Genomic DNA, 25,151 nt, shown 5'->3' with positions numbered 1-25,151 from the left:
CAATATTCTTGAAATACTTTAAATTGTTTTTTTCAAGTTATCCCATTCAGCCTATAATGATCTCTGTGGTTCTGAATTTTCTCTAGTTTTTAATTTTTGAGTAATGACATGCACCTACAATAGTGTTTTATTTTTGTATCAGAGCTGCTGACCAGGAACAGATTGTGAGCTCTGTATTTCTAGATATGGTTGAAAACCTTTTGTTTCATGTTTGTTTAAGATGATGTTTTTGACTTACTGTCTGCTGTTTTCTGGGTCTCTTTCAGTGGTTTAACAAATTTTTCAAGTAAATTCTGCTTATCTTGGCAGGAGTAGAAATACTTTAACTTATGTTACTCTGAAATGCACTCATGAGCACCAACTATTTAAACAGATGTATGATAAAGACAAGAGGCCTTAATTTCAGTCAAAATGAGAGGAGTTCTAAACAACTTGGGAAAAAAATATGTTATGGCTCATATCACTCCTAGGAATCAGTAAAAAGATTGGAAAAGCAGATAGGCATGAATAGAGTTTGTGGTGGCTGGAGGAAAGGATGTGGTAAATTCTGGAAAGGATTCCTGTAGATGCAGAGGAAGGCTGAGTTATGAGTAGGAAGGGTACTTCAGTCAATGCTGAGAGCTAGACAGTGCTCTTGGTTTTGTGTTTTTTTAATTAAAAAAAAAATACTGGCTCACTCAACTTGTAGTTCTTTGGGCTTTTTTTGCATCTGTGCCTTCTCCTGTTCTAACTACTATATTGTGCAGATGCTGGTCAAGAGTGCAAATGGATAAATAAATTCATAGTAATGTTTGGCTCATGTGGCCTAATATTTTTTCAAGGTGAAAAAATATTAGAAAATGCATACTTGTTAAGAACAAAGATGTTGGTGTTATACATTAACATATATTTCAAATATAATAATGCTATTTTCCCTGTCTAGCTTGCATGTGAAATCTCTAATTAAAATAAGGAGCAACATGTATGCATGATGAGTGGGAAGAAGAGGGCAAAAGCTAGCAAGTTCAGAGTCTTCAAAGTGTAGAAGACTGCTTTGTTCAAATTGTTCCTGGAGAAGCTGGCGAATGGTGGCTCAGACAGGTGCTCTCTTCACTGGGTAAAAAACTGGCTGGACGGCCAAGCCCAGAGAGTTGTGGTGAATGGAGCGAAATCCAGTTGGTGGCCGCTCACAAGCGGAGTCCCCCAGGGCTCAGTTTTGGGACCGGTCTTGTTTAATACATTTATGGATGATCTGCATGAGAGGATTGAGTGCTCCCTCAGCAAGTTTGCAGACGACACCAATTTTGGAGGGAGTGTTGATCTGCTGGAGGGTCGGAAGGCTCTGCAGAGGGATCTGGACAGGCTGGATCGATGGGCTGAGGCCAATTGGATGAGGTTCAACAAGGCCAAGTGCCGTGTCCTGCACTTCGGTCACAATAACCCCATGCAACGCTACAGGCTTGGGGACGAGTGGCTGGAAAGCTCCCCCGCAGAAAAGGACCTGGGGGTGTTGATTGACAGCCGGCTGAAGATGAGCCAGCAGTGTGCACAGGTGGCCAAGAAGGCCAACGGCATCCTGGCCTGTATCAGAAATAGTGTGGCCAGCAGGAGTAGGGAGGTGATGGTGCCCCTGTACTCAGCACTGGTGAGGCTGCACCTCGAATACTGTGTTCAGTTTTGGGCCCCTCACTACAAGAAGGACATTGAGGTGCTGGAGCGTGTCCAGAGAAGGGCGATGGAGCTGGTGAGGGGTCTCGAGCACAAGTCTTATGAGGAGCGGCTGAGGGAGCTGGGGTTGTTTAGCCTGGAGAAGAGGAGGCTGAGGGGAGACCTCATCGTTCTCTACAACTACCTGAAAGGAGGTTGCAGAGAGGTGGGTGTTGGTCTCTTCTCCCAAGTGACTAGCGACAGGACAAGAGGAAATGGCCTCAAGTTGCACCAGGGGAGGTTTAGACTGGATATTAGGAAAAATTTCTTTACTGAGAGAGTGGTGAAACACTGGAATAAGCTGCCCAGGGAAGTGGTGGAGTCACCCTCATTGGAGGTGTTCAAGAAACGTGTGGATGAGGCATTGTGGGAGATGGTTTAATGGGCATGGTGGTGTTAGTTGATGGTTGTACTTGATGATCTTGCAGGTCTTTTCCAGCCTTAGCGATTCTGTCTTAATGTCAGAATTTAATCTCCCGTTTGAAAAAGGGTAGCAGAACACTGTTTGAATGATATACATGGCTTGCGTTTGTTTGTAGGAATTTCAGGGGATATTTCACAATTGACTTTATAATGCAGTCTCCATTTGTCCTGGTATCCAGTTAATAGCCTAGTGTGGGAGGTGACCCTGAAAAAAACGTTTGTGAAAATGAAAATTTCTTTACTGAAACATCACTATACAGTGTAGCACAAACTCAGTATTTATAAGCCTTAGAAAAAATAAAAGGAGCAACGTTGATTTTTTTGGCCTGTCAAACTCAACAGCCATTTATTAGTCAGGTCTCAAAATCAGTAATCTGTTTGATCATGACGGAGCAGATTACACAGGAAACAATTTTGCTCGTTTTGATACCATCCCTTTACTGGACTACCGTTATTCTTTTCCGTGTTCCCTAAAGAACTAGGAAACCTACCTTGATCTAATAAATGCCAAAAGACAAGAAGAATGGGGTTACAGAATCAAAAATGTACTTAAACCACTGAATCTGTTTCTTAAAAGGATGTTCTACAGATAACTTACTTTCTTCAAGGCAATCATTATGTTTTTTTAATGAGAAATGAGCATTGAAAATGAAATAAGGACAAGAAGTTTTGCAAAAAACTGAAATAAGGACAAGAAGTTTTGCAACTTTTCTTAATTATTAAATAATAAACAAAAAATTTTCTTGTTGCTTATAGAGAAACCATGCCGTTTTTGGGTCAAGACTGGAGATCCCCTGGATGGCGATGGGTTAAAACAGAAGATGGATGGAAACGATGTGAACCCTTCAGTCCTGCGCTTGAGGATGGGAATAATCAGCTGAATGATATTAGTCACACTGTGTAAGTTAAAAAAAAAAACAAACCAAAAACCAACAACAAAAAAAAAACCCAAACCAAAAAAACAGTGATTCTGCATGAGTTAATAGCAAGTGGGAAGGCAAAGACTGACTTAATTTCCATTCAGAGTGCAAGTGTTTGTGGTAGATGATACCATCTGCATATGCTAGAAGTATACAGATGCAACCATGTGTTTTGTTTATGTTAGGCAGACAGGAGACCCCTATGGAGATTGTCTGTCTTTTGTCACTGCTTCGCAAGTTGTGTATTTTAGGCAGACGGATCCCATCTTGTTGTATGTCTTTCAAAATAATAAAAAGAACAACCAAACAAAAAAACTTGTCAAGTACTATTTAAAGATAAAAGTGATACTTATAAATTGCAAGTTCAGCAGGCATATTGAAATGTTACCTGGAAATGAATGAAGACTTTCTGCTGATTGGGTGTTGGATTAGGACTGTTCATGGCAGTCACATAATGCCTCTGCTCCAAATACACAATTAATGGTAGCTTTATGATAATTCTCTGACACAATATATGACTGTTTGTGCTCCTGTAGAACAGGTGAGAAAGGTACTGGTCAATTAGAGTAATACTTGTGGCAGATGCCCACAGACTGGTGTGATAGAAATAGCTTTGTCCAAACAAATTTCTACTTGGTTTCTCAACCAAGAAGTAATTCTCAGGGATAGCATTCTTGGTCATAAATTCCATCATGTGTTCATAATGAGGAAAGGGAACATTCAGTGTTTTGTTGTTAGTCCAGAAATGATATAGTAACTGATCTGATTTAGAGGGAATTTACTGGCAAGCTAGGACTTGCTGTACTCATACACCTGTGTTTTTCTGAATTTGTGAAATAAACCTCAAGAGTTATCAAGCAGTGAAGAATTATTATTAAGCTTATCTTGACCTACTGTTTTCTTCATGCCGTTTTTGTGTTCATCGGTCACTGATACTATTTGGACTTCTTTTCCACACAGTCTGGCCACTGTGGATACAAAAGACTTTGCTTGTCTGGAAGAGTGTTCAGTAAGCCTCCAACATAAAAGTTGTCTTAAATACCTTTGAAAAAATCTTTTCTTCCCTCTTTCATAGATCTTTAATAATATAGCTGGCAAATGAAAGGAAATCTAGTTTCATTTTGATAGCTATTTACACAGTTCCTAAATAATGATATTTTGTAGGTTGCTTTAATGAATATTGTTTGGCAAGTATGACATAAATGATCATTGTTTTTGTGAATATCATTAAGACTTTTGCTCTTCTGATCCTAATTATATGTTGAGATACATTTATCTTTTCTCCAGAAAGCAAGGTGAGGTATTTTTATTGCTTCTTCAAGCACAAATGCTAGATTTCTTTTTTCCTTAGTCTTGAAAGAACTTAGTATTGAACTCCTCTGGAGTTGTCTTGCTAGAAACAGATTTAAATCAACTGGTTTTGGAAAGATATGAGAGTATTAAAGTTCAGGACTAAAATAGATACATTAATTTGAAGGGACTGGCCATGAAATGCTCTGGGGGGAAAAAAAGTCTTCATTAAACCTGAGGTGTTTCATGATTTGGGTTTCTTAGGCTAGCTTGCCAATTTGTCAGAATCCCAAACTTGGGGACCAACCTAGTCTGCAGCAGATGCCCTCATCTGTAGCGATTCCCCATCTTCATCTCGTACATCTCCTACTTAGAAAAGCCAAACCACACCGTATTCTGTAGCCCTATTTTTTTTTTAATTCTGCTTGTGTCTATTCAGTTAAAAATGTATATTGTCCAAACTTAGACTATAGAATTCAAGTTAGTACTACTTGGCAAAGTAGCACTACTTGGGAGTAATTTCACTACAATTTGAACTTTGGATCTATGAGTTTAATTGCTGTTTAGCAGCAAAGGTTTTGTCTATTCACAGAATATTATAGAACAATTTAGGGTAGAAAGTACCTCTGGAGGTCATCTGGTCCAAACACATACTCAAAGCAGGGCCCACTGAGGTTGGGTTGTATAGGGTGTGGCCCAGTTGAGCTTTGTGCATTTCCAAGAGTGGAGATTCCTCTCTGGGCTCCTGTTCCAGGTTCCATTACCCTCACTGTGAATTTTTTTTTTTTTCTTTTGGTCCGTGTTCCCCCCCGCAATCTAATAAGAATTTCTCTTATCACAGATTGTGTCCATTACAACTTGACTTACTGCTGCCCACCTCTTCTAATGTTACAGTCTAGCTCTACCTTCTTTATACCCCCATATTAGATATTGACAGTAATCAGATTTCCCTCCACCACCACCTCTTAATACTGAACAAGCTCAGTTCTCTTACCCTCATGCATCGTGTGCTCCTGTACCTAATCACCTTGGTAATTCCCCACTGGACTTGTTCTAGTATGCCAATGTTTTTAGTTTGGGGCTCCCCAATACAATAGACACAGATGAAGTTTCTCATGCCAAATAAAGGGGGATGTTTACTTCTTTCAGTCCACATTTTTGTTAACTCAGACCAGGGTGCAGTTGGCTTTTTACAACATAAGGGCACACTGCTGACTTGTGTTCAGCTTGTTATCCATGAGACCCCTGACTCCTTTTCTGCAAAACTGCTTCCTGTCCAGTCTGTGTATACCCAGGCATGGGGTTCTTTTATCCCATGGGCAGGGCTTCATGTTGAAGTACAGCAGTGTATTGTGTTTTGCTGGCTGGTTCTCTGTACCATCTTAAGCTATTTGGAAACAATTACCTGTGTATATTGAATAGACAGATCAGCTTAGGATATCTGTTAATGTGATACAGTACTGAGTAAGGATGAGGCTTGATAAAATGCTTCCTTCCTTGTGGGAGAAGCGTATTGTAAACAATACGTAAGTACTTATTTGTCTCTTTTTAAACTGCCCTATGAATAGGAGTGACGGTGTGTGCCAGTCTGGCTGCCCTAACAGGGTTTTATTTATTTTCACTTGTTAAATGAAAAAATATTTTTCACCAATATATTCTGTAGAAATCTATGCTAAAGGTAGTACTTGAGTATTGTATTCCAGGGAGCAGTTATGACAGTTTTCCTTTAAAAAGAAATAAATTCAAGCTATGTAGTTGACTGAAACCCTGTTTCCTATTACTTGTATTCTCTTCTGTGAGAAGGTATGGATAGATTTACTTGCCAAACTTTGTCTTTTATCAATTACAAATACTTGTTCTTCAGAAATTTAAAAAGATCTAATCAAAACAGATTCAGAAATAAACCTTCAAGACATGTAAATAACTTACACAATAAAAACATATTCTTCAATTTAAAATAGAACTTTTTACCTTCTTCAATTAGTCATCCAGTGCTTTGGTGAATCCAGTTGATGAATTATTCAAAAACAGTGGACCTAATGATAACCAGCCTTGAACAAACATAATCCCTTTGCAGGAACAATTTAAATGATTTGGAATAAAGTTTGAATAGTTGCACTTTAAATTAGTTCCACTTCTGGAAACTGAGATGGAAGAAATGAGACTCTTGGTTCTGTAGCTCTTACTTATATAATAATGTTAATTATCCAAATAAGTGAAGAGTGCCTTGTATTCAAGGTATACAGTAGCTGGAAATGTGGTTGAGGCAGTGCTCATTCAATCTCCGTGGGCTAAATGCTGGCCACAGCTACCTGCAATTTGTACCGATAAATTCTAGCACAGATATATATTTCCAGTGCCAGGGCGCTGTGTCCTTGAAGCTTGAGGGAGGAGAGAGAGAGAACAGCACTGCCTTACAGAATTGTATGTAAATGCCTCTCAATAGCCTGCAACTTATTAGTAAAGCTGTCTTATGCTTTTCTTTTGAGGTAAAAGGAGAGAATCAGGCTGATTTTCATGATGGTGATACTCCTTTTTTTGTGTGCTAGGCTCATACGAACTACTTGGGCTGGCAGGGTAGTCATTTGAGCCTGCAGTTGTCTCTTGTCTAATTCTGAACGTGAGATATGGTGTTCACAGAAGTGGTTTTGGCACTGGATAGAAGTCCTTGGATTTGAATCTAGTCTTAGATAATTTTGGCATTTGACAAATATTACTTGGTGCAGTCACTTACCTCAGGATTTTCTATGCATGGTCAAGCTGTAAATGGCTTTGAGTCTCTTCTAAAACACTTAGTGTGTCTCTGTAGGTAACTGCATGACTTGAGGGTGTGACTTCCTCCATGAGAAAAGAAGTAAGGGGATGAGGAAGAATAGTTGGAGTTCGGATAGCCCTGTGAAGTTTTCCAGCATTTTAAGTCTCATACCCAAGAGGTTCTTTAAATACTGTTATAAAATTACTTTTTTGAAAAAGCTGAAATTCTTTCATGCTTTTTGTAGGGTATTGTAGTTCTAAGGACACCAGGTACTTTGCTTTTAGACGCTTTAGAGTATTTTTTTTATGAAGAAGTGCATCATCACATGGCTCGGACAGGTGCATTCTTCACTGGGTAAAAAACTGGCTGGGTGCCCGGGCCCAAAGGGTTGTGGTGAATGGAGTTAAATCCAGTTGGCGGCCGGACACAAGTGGTGTTCCCCAGGGCTCAGTATTGGGGCTGGTCTTGTTTAATATCTTTATCGATGATCTGGATGAGGGGATCGAGTGCACCCTCAGGAAGTTTGCAGACAATGTCTACCTTGAGGGTAGGAAGGCTCTGCAGAGGGATCTGGACAGGCTGGATTGATGGGTCGAGGCCAATTGTATGAGGTTCAACAAGGCCAAGTGCCGGGTCCTGCATTTGGGTCACAACAACCCCATGCAACGCTACAGGCTTGAGGAAGAGTGGCTGGAAAGCTGCCTGGTGGAAAAGGACCTGAGGGTGTTGGTTAACAGCTGGCTGAATGCGAGCCATTAGTGTGTGCAGGTGACCAAGAAGGCCAACAGCATCCTGGCCTGTATCAGAAATAGTGTGGCCAGCAGGAGCAGGGAAGTGATTGCGCCCCTGTACTCGGTACTGGTGAGGCTGCACCTCAAATACTGCGTTCAGTTTTGGGCCCCTCACTACAAGAAGGAAATTGGGGTGCTGGAGCGTGTCCAGAGAAGGGCAGCGAAGCTGGTGGAAGGGTCTAGAGCACAAGTCCTATGAGGAGCAGCTGAGAGAACTGGGGTTGTTTAGCCTGGAGAGGAGGAGGGTGAGGGGAGACCTTATTGCTCTCTAAAACTACCTGAAAGGAGGTTGCAGAGAGGTGGGTGTTGGTCTCTTCTCCCAAGTGTCAAGTGATAGGATAAGAGGGAACGGCCTCAAGTTGCACCAGCGGACTTTTAGATTGGTTATTAGGAAAAATTTCTTCACTGAAAGGGTTGTCAGGCATTGGAACAGGTTGCCCAGGGAGGTGGTGGATGAGGCATTTAGGGACATGGTTTAGTGGTGGCCTTGGCAGTGTTAGGTTTACGGTTGGACTTGATGACCTTAAAGGTCTTTTCCAACCTAAATGATTCTATGATCAAGACAAGAAAGTAAGAATAGCTGTAAATTGGCAGTATTATGTATGTATTGAAATCTTTCAAGGTGCACTCAGATGTCATATGCAGTATTATAGTAAAAACATTAAATTAAGGCTTCTGTTACACCATATGGCATGTGCTGCACTTGATTCAATTTATTTTATCTCGCCTTGATGTTTGGGAGGGGCAGGGGTTGCTTTTGGAAATGGGGGAGCAGCTTTGTTACTCATCAGCCAGCTTTCCAGATTTCTGGAAGGAAGGCTAACAGTCACTGTATTTCTGTCCCATTCTTCTGATGTCTGTGGGACAGTTGCTTTTATTCTTGATAAGAGACTTAAAGTTTGTTGAGAAGAATGGTGATGGTTACAGATAAGTAGGGAAAGACTTGCCACATGAAGTGTGGAAATAAAGCCTCATATGACAAGATCCTCAGAGATAAGTCAAAGTTGTCTGTTCTCTAAAATTACATGAAGAATTCCAGGAATGTCACAGCTGAATTTGAATGTCAGACGAAGGTGTTTGAAAGAGTCTGCTTCATCTTCACAATTCCTTGTATTAATTCACTGTCATCAAGCTGCCTTGCTTGTTTATCTGATGCTTGAGGAAGTGTATATTATTGGGCATTTGAGCTCTATCTGAATGCAGAGGTATGTTGCTTTTTTCAGGTTTTAAACCTAAGATGAAAACAACTTTCTATTTCTGAGTCTTCTCAACTTGTGTATCTTTAAGCTGAGCTAGCATTTACTGATTAGAGCAATTAAAAAAATTTAGCTTTCTAAAAGCTTTTCTACAGCATTGTTTAGTCATCCTCCTTAACAGATGGTTCAAGCCTGAAAATTTTAGCTATGTAAACTAATAGCAATAAACTAATAAAATTTTATTTTTGCAACTTAACGCCCAAGTACAGGTCTTTTTTTTTTGAATAAACTGGTGTCCTTCAGTTTCACAATGTTCAGCTGTTGCTGGTGCAATTTGAAGTTCAAACTGAGATAGATAGATTCATCTGGCAAATTCGGATTAAAAAGAGTAATGTGTGGGAAGGGTTTTGTATACAACTTTTTTGTCAAAGAATAATGGGGAAATAAAATAGTCCTACAGAAATAACAGTCCTGCAGTCCACCACGTATCCTTAGTTATTCTGCCTATCTGTGCAAGACTGGCCTTCATATGAAGTATCTTCCTTCTCTGTGCTAGAAAAATGAACACCCATTCTTATCTGTATTGCTGTTCCTTACATTTATCTGCAAGAATGGAAAGCAAAACTTTATGAAACTGTGTAGACTTTATGGAGGACAGGCAGTTTTTAAATGTATGTGATTTTTTAGAAAGGTTAGTTTATCCAACAGAACTTTTATAGTTTCTTTATATATATTTTTCTATATACTCACACTATCTATATATACACTATATAGATAATTATTCACTATAGTCCTCAGTGTTAGGTTACATAGTTTACTGTCAGAAGTGACATAGGTATAGTTGATCCTTTCTGGAAGAGAGGAGGGTAGACCACGTGGTTCTTGATGCCATACAAATCATTGGTAAAACATTATTGTGACACCTAAATTATATACAGTATTGTGATTCAGGCACTTATTAAAATACAGACTTCTTTTTGCCCCAAAGTTGACAGTAGTAAGAGAAATGTATGTCTTTGCTGACTTTCTGCCTGTGTGAGGATGTGCAGTAATCCTGCGCTTTTACCTGTATGCACACATTTTCAATGCTTGGTCCGTTTCAAATAATGAATTCTTGTACACTAAAGCTTTGCAGACAGCCAGCTGCCAGTTAGTCCTGTCTCCTCAGTAGTCCTTCCTAAATGTCAGTAATGACTTACAAGATACCTGTTAGGAAGATACTTGTGTGTATTAATCACTTTGACACAAAATTCAACGCCACTGGGAAGAAAAGAGCAAGACAGCATCTCTCTTAAGATACGTGTTGCTATAGAACATTAGGTAGAGGAACATCATTAAAACTATTATTTTTTCCAGCTGGCAGACTTTAATGCAGAGAATTATAAGCTGTATGCATCTTAAATATTTAATCACTGCTGTTCTAATTACATGTGTTTATTTCAGCATCTTAGCTGGTGATGATGAAGATGAAGAAATATACAGTACTGAAGATTGTGAGTTTGCAGCCAAGAAGAGGAAAAAAGATCATTTTAGGAGTAACACAGATTCGCAATGTAAGGCTGGAGGTTTTTTCATTTATTTTAGAAGACTCTTGTAGGTTCAGCAAAATTTTATAGTAGCCATTCATTTATCTTCATCTATAGAGTAGCCTTCCGAATTATGTTTACTTTAGTATTGGCAACAAATTCTGGTGTCAGAAGTGATACATCTTAATTGAACTGTGTCATTGATCATCTGTTGTGTGATTTTTTTTTTATTTTTTTCTTCCCCAAAGATCCAAAGGTAATTCATTTAAGAATAGTAATTCCTGAATAATAAATGCTTTCTGATACTAAACACTGTGGGTTTTTTGTAGACTAGTTTTAGATTAAATTCTTCTGGATGCTTATGGAAGCTTCTGCTTACCAAAGCAGCTATTTAATGTTGCTTAATTCAAATTCTGATTAGCATTACAGCTCTGGAATCAGTTCATACATAAATATATTTTGTCATAATACCTATAGCTATTGGTAAAGACTTTAATCAGTATTGAATTTCTTTAAAATAGTCCTTTTTTTAGAAATATCAAAGCTATTTTTGTCAGTTCTCATTTTTAAAAGATCACCTGTACTTTAGACTGCAAATATGTGTATTAAAGCAAGTGAACATATTCAAGTAGAGAATTTGAAAGAGTAGGTAAAAAAAAGGTGAGCTGATAAGCAACTTCTTGCTGTTTCTGTTGCTTTGATCTTGAAATTACCTCGATTATTTGTATATTCCCAAAATTGTAAAAGAGATGGTCTTGCAGAAAGCTGTGACCTTCCCCCGGCTTGTCTGGGCATAAAGTATTTCAAAGATTGAAGTGGCTATATGTAAGGGCATGTTTTCATTTGACAACATACCACACTTCTGAAAGCTGAAGGTCTGCGTGGTTGCCTTTTAGTCTTGTATAGTTTACTTCCCTGCAGCATTCTGCAAGTAGTTGAACCAACTGGATGCAGAGGAGGCACCTTTACAGAAGAAAATAGATTAGAGGGGTGGAGTGTTCAGGAACAAAAAGGTTGCTCATTTCTGTACTTTCTGTGTTAAGTGCTAAGGAGCCTGTTGGATTAAAAAAGATCAGGGGTTTTGTAGGAGAAATTGACTGTTGTTGGTACGCAGCTGACAAAAGTTGGACTACATCTGCCATGTGTGTGCCAACTCTTGTGTTTGATTTATAAAATTATTTAACTTTTCCTTTATTTTTTGAAGTATGTCACTTCTGAAAATTTGTAGTCATTGTTTTCAGCTTTTACAAATTTTCTTCATCAAAACTGTTCTACCATCTCTCCCAGCTTATGAAGCATTTTATTGAGGATGGTCTGTTTTCTTCAATTTCTTTCTAGAAGGCATTACCTAAAGTGCAAGCCTAAAAATGCTTATATTTTGATTTTTATTTTAGGTTTTTATCGTGAAAAATGGATTTATGTTCATAAAGAAAGCACCAGGGAAGTAAGTCCTGCATGCTGTGGGTCCATTTCTACAATCTTTGTGCTTCTTAATTGACAAATAGTATATTAAAAAAAAAAAAAGCATTTGTGCCATGTGGTTTTAGGAGTTATATTCAACTCTCTCTTCATTGGCAACATAGTACACCTGCACGTGGTGAGGCAAAGGCAGCTAGCAAAGTTGACTTTACATCAGTCATTATGCCAGAGATGTGGGAACTTCCAAGGATGGATGTACAGTTCTCCACTTGCAAGGATGGACATGCAGTTCTCCACTTCTTTGAAAGTATTTGCAAAACTTTGTCTCCAAAGGTGTCTGCAGGCAGCTACCTGATATTTTGGTGTAAATTTGAATATAAGTAAAACTTCAGTTTCAAACTTTATAAAGAGGACCTTTGTATTCCTCAAAGTCCAGATGCTTTCAGTTTGGGATACAAACTGTCATGCAGTGGTAAAGGGAACATAAAAGATCTTGGAATGACCTCTTGGAAAGCCAAGAGTTAAAATACATCCATTTTATGTAGAGATAAACTGTCTTGAAGTTTGAGTTTCGTTCCTGCTTATTCCTCTGATTATCTGGGATGGGTGGAACCTGGGCACCCATAAGGATGTCTTTCATCCACACAGTAATGCCAGCCAGGAGAGAGAGAAGGAGGTGAGCGTGATGACCCTAGCCATGCAGGCAAAAGTTGGCTTTGCATTTTAGAGCTGAGGGAGACCATAAAGAAGTCTGTACTCGGGAATAACGTGGTGTTGTGGAGAGAGATTACATAGAGGAGATACTGGAAGACTTCATCTTGCAGGCCAGTGACCTGGAGGCTGCCCTTCTACATCTGAAGGGTATTACAAAGCCTTTCACCAGATTCATAGCCCTCTTTCCCAGTTTATCTTAACCTGTGATAGATCTGGTTACTTACATTGGTCTGGAAAAGTCTCAAGCGTGCTCTTTCCCTTTGTGCCATCTCAAATTTAGGGGAAGAATGAAGAGGGGACAACAGACTGTCACCAGTCATGGTGTTTTGTATGATAAGGTTGTTAAGTTTTCAAACTACATTCAGGCCAGAACACAAATTGCCTAAAATCACTCATTGCTGTCCTTCATAACCTGTATGTTGGGATTATTTTTTCCCATACTTGTGTAGAAGTTGGTGTGATTATTTGCTTGGGTTTCTTGTCCATTCAGAGAGTGGAAGAAATATTTTGATGTACAAATTAGCTTATTCTTGTCACTGCTGTTGTCTTCTAATAATTGACCATTCACCTCTCCTGGTTAGAATTAATCACTAACCTCTTCCAAGTAATTCCTTGTATAAATTCAAAAGCTTAGAGTAAAAAGTTAGAAGTTAAGTAGCAGAATGAAAAAGTAGCAATGAATAAGCATACTAGAACCAAAAAATTCAGTGCAACAATTTAAGCTAATCTAAACCATAATTTACAGAGGCTCTGGTTTTCCTTACAGGTTGTAATCTTACTTGGGTTCAAAATGGCTGTGTCACAACTAGGAAACTTTTTTTCCAAACTGGATACTGAATTTTAGGGCAAAATAATGAGTAGCAAGGTCCTGATAAGAAACATGCTATGGGAGAGCACTGAAAATAAAGAAAATCAAAAGAAGTGCAGGTATATAGCTGAAATTAAGTAGGAAATGCTCTTTGAGTAGTTTTGTCATGATGGTACTTTGGGAAAGGTAGAGCTGAAGTTTCACAGAAATCTGCTTTGAGTTGTTTGAGGAAATGTACCTCTCATGTTAATGTATTTAAGCATGGCCTTTTCATAACTGTTTAGCCAGAGAACAGTCACAAATATTTAAATTTCAACAAAAGTTTTGTTGTCTGTAAGTGTTATTTCCCTGCTATTAGCCAACTAAGTTGTGCATATTGTGAAGTGTGCCGCACGCTTGCGTCTCACGTATATTAATTGGATGAGCAAGCAGTGCAATCCTGAATTCGGTCATTAACCAATAGGCAGTAATTACCACCACTCTGCAGTGAATAGTTAACTGTCTCCTGTCCCACTGGGGTACATCCAGGGTAAGCTTTCATTGGGTTGCACAAAGGAACGTTAAGTTGTACTGCCATCTCTTCACCATCACATAATTCACTGAGGAAGTCTGTCTAGGAATGAACTTCAAATAATTATTTATCCCCCTCCTTCCCTGGGCTGATAAGCCATACTAACACACTGTTCTGCAAGTATCTCTTTCACCAGTTGTAGGGTTTTTCCAGCCTCATTATATTTGCTTCAAGGCTCCTGTGTGGCTTTGTGGCTCTAAATTTACTCAGCTTACGCGATCCCATGTAATTTCAGGCTGCTACTACCACCTTAAGTAGTTTCACAACAGCTTCTGAAACTTCCATTTTCACCTTAAGACACCTGTGCAGAAGTACCAAAAGAAAATGCGATTGCTCTTGATAGCTAAGAAAAATTGTGCCTAAACTTCTAGCACCCAGAAAATAAATTCTAGATGTTGAGACCATTTGTTCTTCCAATCCTAGGAGCAAGTAGTTGTGTTCTTACCCTCAAATGTGAACATAAACTCAATCAGTTAATGTTTATGGTTGTAAGCTCAGACTGATGTACAAATAAGCTCTACCTTGTGCTGAGGCAAATGGGCAGCATGATAGCTATGAGAGAGTACCAGCATTGTGGCCATGCAATAGTGGAGTCAAGTCCCAGGACACTCAAGATGCCAGTGATTACAGATTGCATGATTAGTATGGATTTAAAAGCCTTGCTGTCGAGTAATACTGCCTACGTACCTGATAGTTCCAAATAGCGTATCTGGTTTCATTTGTTCTACAAGAAATTAAATAAATCTTCAGTCCAGATACATTGTATTTCCAGGGAGAATGGTATACATAAGCATCAGTTGCAGGGCAGAGTGCTGTTGTGAGTATTTTCCTCAATTTTGTCTTTGTTTCTTTCCATTTAAAGTGTGTTTATTCTTATTCTCAGAGACATGGCTATTGCACTTTGGGAGAAGCTTTTAACCGCTTAGACTTTTCAAGTGCAATTCAGGACATCAGAAGGTTCAATTACGTGGTCAAAGTAAGCTCTCTGTTTTATATGCATATTTTAAAAATGCATTTGCTAATGTGCTTGTGTGTACAAAAGAAATAGTTTTGCACTGAACAGCTGATGATTTGTGACTGTATAGATATCCTGTTCACATGTCATTTATACTGCATGAAGCAACTTCAAACTGAGTAATTTTTCTTTGGCGAAAACTCGTTCTATTGCTCTATGAAAGCTTATAGCTTGAGGAAGATGGTGATGGCCAGTATGCTATGTATTTACAGGGATATACTGATGGTAGTTTCAGTTGTTGTTCATCAGTCTGGGTAGTGAACTCTCTTTAAAGACAAAATTATTCCTATATAACCAGAAATAGCAACGTGTCGTACATCTTAAATATACTTTACTATGTCTTAAATATGCTTAAAATAGCAATTTCCAGAAGAAAATTTCATGTGTAAATATTCTGTAGTTTCCGTTTCTTCTGCAGCTTCTTAACAGTCCTGTGATTCATTGCACTTTTTTATTTATTTTTAATCTAGGACAAGATATATATGCATTTACCTTTGTTAACATCCCTTAAAACTTGAGACTTCAGTTTTTTCAGTCTTCCTTTTTTTTGTCTTCCAGAAATGAGTTTTATTGCAAGTTGTCTTTTACAAATAACATAGTGACATTAAGTTTATAGAAACAATTATGATATATTAATCTTATGATTCCTTGGAAAGTCCCTTTCTCACTATATTAGCTTCTCTGGGTCGGGTCTGGTCTTAAGTTGAGAATTACATGCATGGAACCTGTCAGTTCTGGACAACAGGGCTATCTACCTGTTTTCCAAAACTATGTAACTTGTACATGACATAATCTCATACCTTAATTTCCTTGATGCCTAACCAGCTGTCCACTTGGAAATACCTGTTCTGGGAGATACTGATCTTTCTCTACCCCAACTCCTAGAGAAGCTCAAAATGTGAAACATATCAGGACTACAGTTCAGTTCAGTGGTGAGGCTGTTCACAAATAATGTAGTGTTTGGAATGTATCCACAGCTTAGAAGGGCATAAATCAAAATTAAATAAACATACCAGGAGAACACCCTTACCACTAGGCCATGGAGTATTTGGAGAGAAAACACAATCTACTGATCCTTGTGAAGCTAAGACAGTGTGTTACACTTCCAGAAAAACAAGATATGTGGGACCAAAGGAAACAAAGCAAAAAGGATTTGCTTCCAGGCTAGTGGTTAGGGTACTTGCCTGTTTTATTCCCCTTGCAGATTTTTTGGTATACATGTGCATTGTAGTTTAAACATTGCTTTTAATGCTGTTTTGGGAGCAGAAACAAGAACCTTGAACTTTCCCAAGACTTTTCAGCCTTGAACAGTAGGAAGAAGAAAAAGCACCTAAAAAAGGTGAATTGTGTTATAAATGGGGGCAACCTTGAGTGGCTCACTTGAATGGTAAACAGGTAGAATGAATCCACAACTAGAATTTTACGTGTTTTTTAGATGCTGCAGTGCCTAAGCTCAGTTGCTCAAAACAGTTGATCGGAAAAAAGTGCAAAGTCTAACATAAGCACATTGACTAGTTTATCTTCTGTTCGCCAAAGAATATAAAATGGCTGGTTTACTTAGCCAGGCTTAAGACTGTTGAGAAAGGAGCAATACTTTAAAATTCAGCAATTTGTCTTCGTGATCCAAACACTTTCTAGAGTAATGGTAGACCCTAAGAAATTAGGATGGATTTAGAATAGCAGGCAGACTTCCAAAATCCTTTTAACATTTTAGAATTTAATTTAAAATTTTAATAATTTTAGAATTGTTTTACAATTACAAAAATTTAATTATCTTTGCATCAGTTCCTATGAGGTGATGGAGGCAAACTGACTTTTATCAACAGGGACAGAAACTGTACATCTAAGACCTCAAAAGTTTCTGAGCTGCTAATAAACATGATGAATAACAGCTGCTGCTCATTCATTCTGTAGCTGTAGAACTTGTTGACTTGAAATATTTCTGGTGTTGTATCTAATAAATTAAAACATCTGTGTGGATGTCAGTAATATGTGAAGTTGCAACAGATTTTTAAAAAGGATGTTTAATCTGCTCTATTGGGTTTTAAGCCAGTCTGCAAATGTGACCTAATGTAAAAAGCAGGTCATCCCATACCTATCTGCTTTATACAAGTTCTCACTTACTTCCCTGAAGTTTCTAATGGTGGAGATGTTTTGTGTAGATCTCATTTAATGCAGTGCAGCAGTTCCTATTTCTTCTCCTCTAAGAATTATTTCTAGTTATGCACGAACACATTGATCATTACTTTTGTGTGTTGTTCTGCTTGTTGCATTTAAGATAGCAAGTTATAAATCAAGACGACTTTTTTAAATACCAAGCCCTACTGGACAGCTTTTCTTTGACCCCAGACCACTAAGATGATCCATTTTGATTATCCAGCTAACTAAAAACCTCCCAATCATTATTAAAAGTTAATAGCGATGTCTGCCCAAGACACTTTTAGAGTGGGCAGTGGGGGGAGGAGGTAGGATCAGCTGTATTCCTGCACTTGTTTGTGCTGTAGTATCATGATCATTTCTTAGCTGTTAAATGTCTGATACCTTGAGTTTGATATGGATGGTCTTTTTTCAAAATGTTTCCATTTGAATAAACAAGTTGATCCATTCAAAGTTATAATCTCTAGTAGACAACATAAGCCATGGCTAGGCACGTATTAGAGTGAACAACTAGAGGTGTGCTCTAAATTATTAATCAAACTAAAAGGCTTTGAAAATGCCAAGAAAGAGGTGCTGATATCTAGTCTCAAAAACTGTATAAATAAATTGCTTGTATTTAAGTACATCAGGAAAATTATTTCCTCTTTTCACAGCACATAATGTTTTGTCAAGGATCCTGCAGAGAAGCCAGAAGGAACATTATTAAATTAGGGGGAAAACAGGTGTATTCTCTCTTCCTCCAAAGGAAAATTACTGATTTGACACTACACTCAACATTGTTTTAGAAATGAAGATACAAAATAATTCTGGCAGGCTTAGTCTTTGTTCACCATCTGTGCCAATAGTTGATGCTGTCCTACAAAGCATGGCTCTGCAGGTTAGTGTTTAGAGCACTCTGTAGGGGATGCTGCTCCCTGCTTTCCCTTTCTGATGTATTGAGAACACTTGTTCTGATCTCAGCTTTAGGAATTGCAGTTGTCAAGCTCAGTGCCACACTTACAAACTTTGCAATACTGTCATAACATCGAAGTCTCTGTTATATTTCATATGAAGAGACCATTTTCTGTTGAAGAGGCAACTGTCCTTATCAGCTATGAAACTGAATCTAAAATGTAACAGTAAAGGTGTAAGAATGGAGCAAGGGCATCTAAGATGTAAAAGCAAAGGTGTAAGAATGGAGCAATGGCTGCCTCTAGTAGCTAAAACTTGGCATTCATGTGCAGCAAGAACTTAAGCTCTTCTGGTTACTTTCCCCTAGACCATTCCCACTGTTCTCACCGCTCTTCTGTTCACAGTGGTTCCGGAGAGAAACATGTGGACAATTAGTTAAGGGAAAGTTACTAACACAGTATTTATACTGCTCATTATTAGATTATTGTGGTTTCTTCTACCAGGGATCTCAATGTGAGAGTAATACAGACTTTTTTTTCCCAGTCTAGGTAAAATACGGCATTTGCTCTCTATGAGCAAGAGGTATTGCACTAAGTCCATCACACCTTGGTTTGACCATTATGATACTTTCGCTCAGAAATTGCAAGTCTGGTAGTTGGTATCAGTTCAGAGTGGTTTTCCTGGCCACCAAATCTGTCAGGGGGTTCAGGACCTAGCCACATCAAAGACCACATTTCTATTTGTGAGCCTCCAAAACAGACTCACTCTATTGTTTCATTACAGGTTATAAAGACCGTATGTCATGTGCTGTATTACGGAGATAAACACTGGTATTTGTATATATTTTGAAAATCTACATCTCTTCATGAGTTGTTCATGGGATGCCAGTGGGCATGCCTAAAGCTTTCCGCATTTGTCTTGCTTCGTTTTCTGAACTCTGTAGTTATGTTTTCACAAAATATGGTTGCAGTGCTCTAGGCTGTTGTAGGTGAATGTATGTACTGAAAATCTGTATTTGAAACCATGCTTTACTTCTGTCATTCTTCTGAGTTTTAATTCTTTGCCCTAGCTTTTGCAGTTAATTGCAAAATCCCAGTTAACTTCACTGAGTGGTGCAGCACAGAAGAACTATTTTAACATTTTGGACAAAATTGTGAGAAAGGGTAAGACCTAAGGTTTTGTGATCTGCTTGTTCAGATTTAATCACTGTGACTAAGCTATCGGTTGATATTTTTTTGTTAGCTTTATTGCCATTTTTACATTGTAAGACAAAGCAATAGCATATTTAATTAGTGAAAGGTTTCATACTTCCTATCCCACAGTTGCAGTAAGTTGTTTTCTCATGATTATTGAATCATGTCTGTTCAAACAGATTGGTGAAGTTAAACGACAATTAGATTCTATTTAGAAAATATTGTTTACTATTAAATTATATTCTTCATGAAATGTGAAAGCTTTTAGATTAGTAACATGTTTGTCAGTTTGCACGATGTACTGAGCTTTAAAGTACATAACTGCTTTTCTTTATTGTTTATTTTAAAGTATTACATAATATTGAAAAAAAATTTTTATGGTAACCACACTAAATGGAGATGTAATGCTATCAGCTTTGAACAGAAGAAATCGGATTTATAACTAGCTGTTCAGCATTAAGTTTATTAAATGCATAGCATGAAATGTTACATCAAATCTGCCTGTGAAATTGTTAATTATTGATCTTGCACTTATGAAACAGCATTAATGAATATCATGGTGGGAATTAGGGCAGCTATTTGTACACAAACAGTTGAGTTGTCATTAGTTCATCTAAAAAAAGTGTTTATTAGCTTGAGCTAACTGTATTAGCTTGGTTAATTCAGTTAACCAAAATTGTATTTGGTTTGTTTTGTTTTCCAGTCATGGAAGACCAATATAATCCACGATTAATCAAAGATCTTCTACAGGATCTGAGTTCTACTCTCTGTATACTGATTAGGGGAGTAGGAAAATCTGTGTTGGTAGGGAACATCAATATTTGGATTTGCCGATTAGAAACTATCCTTCTGTGGCAACAACAACTAAAAAACCTTCAGATGAACAAGGTATATTATTAAAACATGCTAAAAAAGTAATTGGGGGAGGGGAATTATATGAACATCGGTTTATGATTTGTAAGTGAACAAAGTTCCAAATACGTCTTAAACACTTTTACTTGTTTTCTTTGTTTTTAGAGAAGTAGTATGAAATTAATGAAATGGAATCAACTTAATTTTCTAATGTTTTAATAGCTCTTTTCTAATGAGGGCTGCAACAGTGCCTGTACTGCTGGTTTGTGGTAGAGATGTATAGGTGTAATTGTTTTTCTCACCCAAATAAATTTCAAAATGTTTGTCTCTAGATTGTCAGTTAGAGATGGAAAAAATACCAATTTTTAATTCCTACTGCTGAAGAAATACAAATCTAAAAGGAATTTTAGAGGTGAATCAAGAAAACAGAAATAAAAAACCAGAAATAAAATACTGAAGTAGCAATTTTACAACTTAATGACTTCAGCATCTGGATTCTGATTATGCGAACTTTTGTTCAAAGCATGTGGTATGCACTGTTCAGGTTTTTATAGTGGAAACTTCTGATGATAAGCAGGCAATTTCTTAAATCTGTCTGGGTTACTCCAGGAGGAAGAAATGCTGCAAAATGTTGCTCCCAGTAAAGTCATACAACTGTTTCATCTGTTTGCTTTCGGCTATGAAATTTTTAAACTATCTTTGCTGTGTGTGCCGGGTATCTGAATAAAACAGCTAATTTTGCAATAGAAAGGAAAAATGGGGAACCCAGTCACAGCACTTCTCATACGCTGAGCAACCACAGCATAGACAGTTTTGAGACACTGAGGTTGCTCTGCTTGTTTCTTTCCAGTGTGCCACTTCAACAGTGTGCTGTTTTACATTGGTTGAAATAACTGATGAGCAATCTTGCATCTGTAATGCTCACATATTCCTCAACAGAACGATAGTCCCAGAGATGTTTATAACAGATGACAGTATGGAAAATCTGGTCTATAAGTGAGATGAATGGTTGTGAAATAAACTGACATTAAGTGAGAGCCTGCTAGAGTACAGCTGCTGCACTGCCAGTGCCTTTCGACTGGGCAGCTCTGCTAGATGGGGCCGGCAGCTGCCCGCACTCCCTCCCTTGCCCCCGGGACACTGCCTCCAGCCATGTCAGGCTTTGTGCCACCTGGCAGCATAGGCTCCAGATTCAGTCATGTATGAGTTGTGCTGTAGGTTATCCCGTTAAAGAGGAAGTTCAGCAGAGGTGTATACTCTCAATGAAAACTTTCTCCGTGCTCTGATTTGTCACCCTCTGCAGAATTCTTCATTTACATATGAGGGGAACTATCTCCAGACTTCAGAAATGAACCTACTCTCTTCTGCCTCTGAGTTTCATGTTTTCATTCTCTATTTCTGCTCTTCAGTCCTATATTCTGTACTCTAGTTGTCTTAAGGCAAATTGACATGCGCTCTGTTTCTTAAAAAAAATTGAGAAACTGTAGTTATCCTACAAATTATAAATAATTGGTTCATACCTTTATTATAGTTAGGGTTTTAGCACAGTTCTCTCAAAGGTGGAATTGAATGTATCGTAATTTTCAAGACTGTATACTCTTGAATTATTTTCTAAGAACAGAAGTGTTTTAAAATTATTTGAAATTTGAATAAAGAATTTAGGATATGTTTATTTTAACAGTAGGAAAGCTAGAAGTTATAAAGCTACAGTCTGTAGGTCCTTCTGTACCTGTAGTCATTTACGTTTTTCAGTAACAGCAGTTTGAGAATAATGGTGGCCAAGTAATCAAAGTATCACAGAATTAACTATAGTTATTACTCAATGGTTTTGTACAAACTAAACTAAGACTTGAGATAACCTCTAAAATAAGAATCTTATTTGTACCTTATACTGTCAAGTTTTTGTAGTTAAAAGTCTTCAACTCTTATTTCCAGCAAGTCAACAATGGTCTTACGCTTAGCGATCTCCCTCTCCATATGCTGAATAACATATTATACAGGTTCTCTGATGGCTGGGACATTATTACTCTGGGTCAAGTGACCCCAACTTTGTACATGCTCAGTGAAGACAGGCAATTGTGGAAAAAACTCTGCCAGTACCATTTTGCGGAAAAGCAGGTAATAAACTCTATCATTTGCATAAATGTGGCCCTCATCTTTGCAATATGGTATACTAATAATGAAGTGTGAAGTCACCCTTTGTGAGATAAAAATGTGACTGTGCAGTAATAGTGAAAACGTTCTCTTTTTTGGGGCTTGGTTCATACTAAAAATTGTATTCAGCATGTCTGTGAGTTTAGGATAACTGTCAGGCTGTTTTCCTTGCACTATTTAAAAGAAAATGTCTACTGTAAGATGATTTTTTTTTTAATCTACACAATCCCCAACAAGTGTAGTAGGGGATACCTCTAAGGAGTTTCTACTTTAGGTACTAAAATTAGAACTTGCTTTACTAACCAAGGCAGGCAGACAGACTCAAACTTTTAGGCTACATTAACAGTCTGGTGAATCCAAAATTGGATTATTTTGCAAAAAAAATAGAACGAATCACAGAATGATAGGGGCTGGAAGGGACCTCTGGAGATCATCTAGTCCGACACCCCCCCCCCCACCACCACCACCAGAGCAGATTGCACAGGAACGCGTCCAGGCGAGTTTTGAATATCTCCAGAGAAGGAGACTCCACAGCCTTTCTGGGCAGCTTGTTCCAGTGCTCTGCCACCCTCAAAGTAAAGAAGTTCCTCCTCATGTTTAGATGGAACTTCCTATGATCAAATTTGTGCCCGTTACCTCTTGTTCTGTCACTGGGCACCACTGAAAAAAGACTGGCCCCATCCTCCTGGCACCCACCCCTTAAGTATTTAGAAGCATTAATAAGATCCCCTCTCAGTCTTCTCTTCTCCAGACTAAAAAGACTCAAGTCCCTCAGCATTTAGTCATAAGATGTTCCAGTCCCCTTATCATCTTGCTTGAGATTTTGAAATTAAGAACAAAAAGAGGAAAGGTACTTTTCTGTCACTTCCTCGTAAAAAGCATTAAAGTAATCTAGGAATACCTCCAGAACTGTCTTCATTTTCTGACAGTAATATATGCTGGGACAAAATCAGAGTAGGTGAAAATAAGGCTATGAAAATAGAAGTTACCTCACCAGAGCTGGAGGAAGAACTTTAAAAACCTAGTACATTCCAATCTGCAGGAAATGAAAATATGCATTCTTAAATCTGACAGGTTGAACTGGTACCGTTTGGTTGGTGACTAGCAGATTAAGTATTATTACAACAGGAAAGATAGAATTGAAGATCAATTAACTCATGTGCACTTGAGCCAAATAAGAATTTCGGTGAGATGAAAGGCTTTAGAATGAACTTCATGGAGAATATAGACAGACAAAAGCGAACTGAAAAACCCTCCTTCAAAAGCAGCTGAGAAGAATGCAGGGTGAAGTTATGAGGATAAGAAGTTTAAGCTTAATGTAGCAGTTGAGTGGATTTTGAGGCTAGATGAGGTAAGCTCTATTGAACAGTGACAAAACTGGTTGGAGAGGAAGCTGTTATACTAAGGTAATGCTGGGAAAAAGATCACTGAAGCATTTCAGTAGAATTAGCCTTGTGCCTTATAAAGGACACTTGTACACAGTGTTTCCAATGCATTCCTAAATGTTCACATTCAATTTCTTACTAGGTTATTAATGATGGAAAGTAAATAAAATCATTAGATTTATAATATAATATAAAATTTTTGCTTTTCCTGTTTAAAAGTGTACTACCTTAATAAGCTATAGAATCACGTTAGGTTGTTTTTCCTGTCCTCTGCAGTATATTTGTTGAACCATTGAAACAACCACAGAAACATACTTGATCTCTGAAGAGCACTTTTAGAAAAAATGAGGACTCTACACAGGGAAGCTATTATGAAACAAAGTGAAGTGTAGCTGAAATCAGAAAGGCAGTGCTAGTCTCCCCATCTAGGAGTTGCCTTCTGAATGAATAAAGCCCTTAATGTATTAGTGTTAATCCACGCTGAACAGAAGCCTTTTACAAATACATACTTCATAAACATTGGCTGTGTATTAAACTGGGGAGCCATAGCCATTGTGCATCAGCTAATCTTTACATGCAGATTATGTCCTTAAGAAGTACATCAATCACTGATTATTGCTAACCTTCTAGAAAGATCATAAGTAGATGTGAAAAACAGCCATGTATATACTTCTAAAATGAAAGAAAAAGCCTTATTTAAATCCATAGTTACTGTCTTAACAGAAAACCACTGTTTGTAATGCACAATCATTTTTTAATCTCATTCCTGAGTGTTTTTTTAAAAAGTATAAAATTAATTACTTATGGCTTTGAATATTGTTTTTGTTAAATGGTTCTTGACTATAATTAGAATAATTACAAGACAGTAGAGTTAGATCAGCTGTGTATGGCCTACTTTTTCTTGGCAAGTATGCACCCTCCTATTCTTAGTGTTTTACCTTCCATATTTTTGGTGCCTAGATCTCTCTCACTGCTTTGCAGAGATGTATTATGTCAGATTATTGACTTCAAAGAATTCCAGTTACAAAACTTCAGTTTAACTACCGTTTTTTTCCAGTTCTTTACCGGATTTGACTAGTTCTTTAACAATTTTAAAAGAAGATACTAATTTTCTGTTCAGTTTTGTAGGCATTTGATTCCATCAGAGAAAGGTCACATTGACTGGAAGCTGATGTACTTTGCACTTCAGAAATATTACCCAATAAAAGAACAGTACGGGGACACCTTGCATTTCTGTCGACACTGTAGTATTCTGTTTTGGAAGGTAAGAGCTTTGAAATAGATGATCAGAAATAAGTTCAAGAAGCTACTTGTCAGTTTTCTTACGTGAAATGTGATTGGACAACTAATATCTAACTTTTAAATAATATATAAAACTTCCATATAAAAATCTATTAAATTCCAA

The 25,151-nt window shown here is 37.8% G+C and overlaps 1 protein-coding gene across 3 annotated transcripts in view; it reads left to right on the top strand.

Moving 5' to 3' along the window:
* Positions 1-2,872: 2,872 nt before the first annotated feature.
* Positions 2,873-25,151, top strand: part of FBXO25 (F-box protein 25) — a 29,585-nt gene continuing 7,306 nt past the window's right edge. For 2 of the 3 annotated variants that reach the window (XM_009808640.2, XM_009808639.2), the window contains exons 1-8: positions 2,873-3,009; positions 10,505-10,614; positions 11,982-12,031; positions 14,983-15,075; positions 19,232-19,325; positions 20,059-20,243; positions 22,143-22,325; positions 24,867-25,010. In XM_009808640.2, the coding sequence (XP_009806942.1) occupies positions 2,873-3,009; positions 10,505-10,614; positions 11,982-12,031; positions 14,983-15,075; positions 19,232-19,325; positions 20,059-20,243; positions 22,143-22,325; positions 24,867-25,010 (996 nt within the window). Of the gene's footprint in view, positions 3,010-5,246; positions 5,256-10,504; positions 10,615-11,981; positions 12,032-14,982; positions 15,076-19,231; positions 19,326-20,058; positions 20,244-22,142; positions 22,326-24,866; positions 25,011-25,151 lie in introns of all 3 variants that reach the window. The other variant, XM_009808641.2, reaches the window with a different exon arrangement.

Source organism: Gavia stellata, chromosome 2 (assembly GCF_030936135.1).
Source record: "Gavia stellata isolate bGavSte3 chromosome 2, bGavSte3.hap2, whole genome shotgun sequence".
Lineage (NCBI taxonomy): Eukaryota > Metazoa > Chordata > Aves > Gaviiformes > Gaviidae > Gavia > Gavia stellata.
Note: the sequence above shows the minus strand (reverse complement) of the source record. Positions and strands in the feature narration are given on the sequence as shown.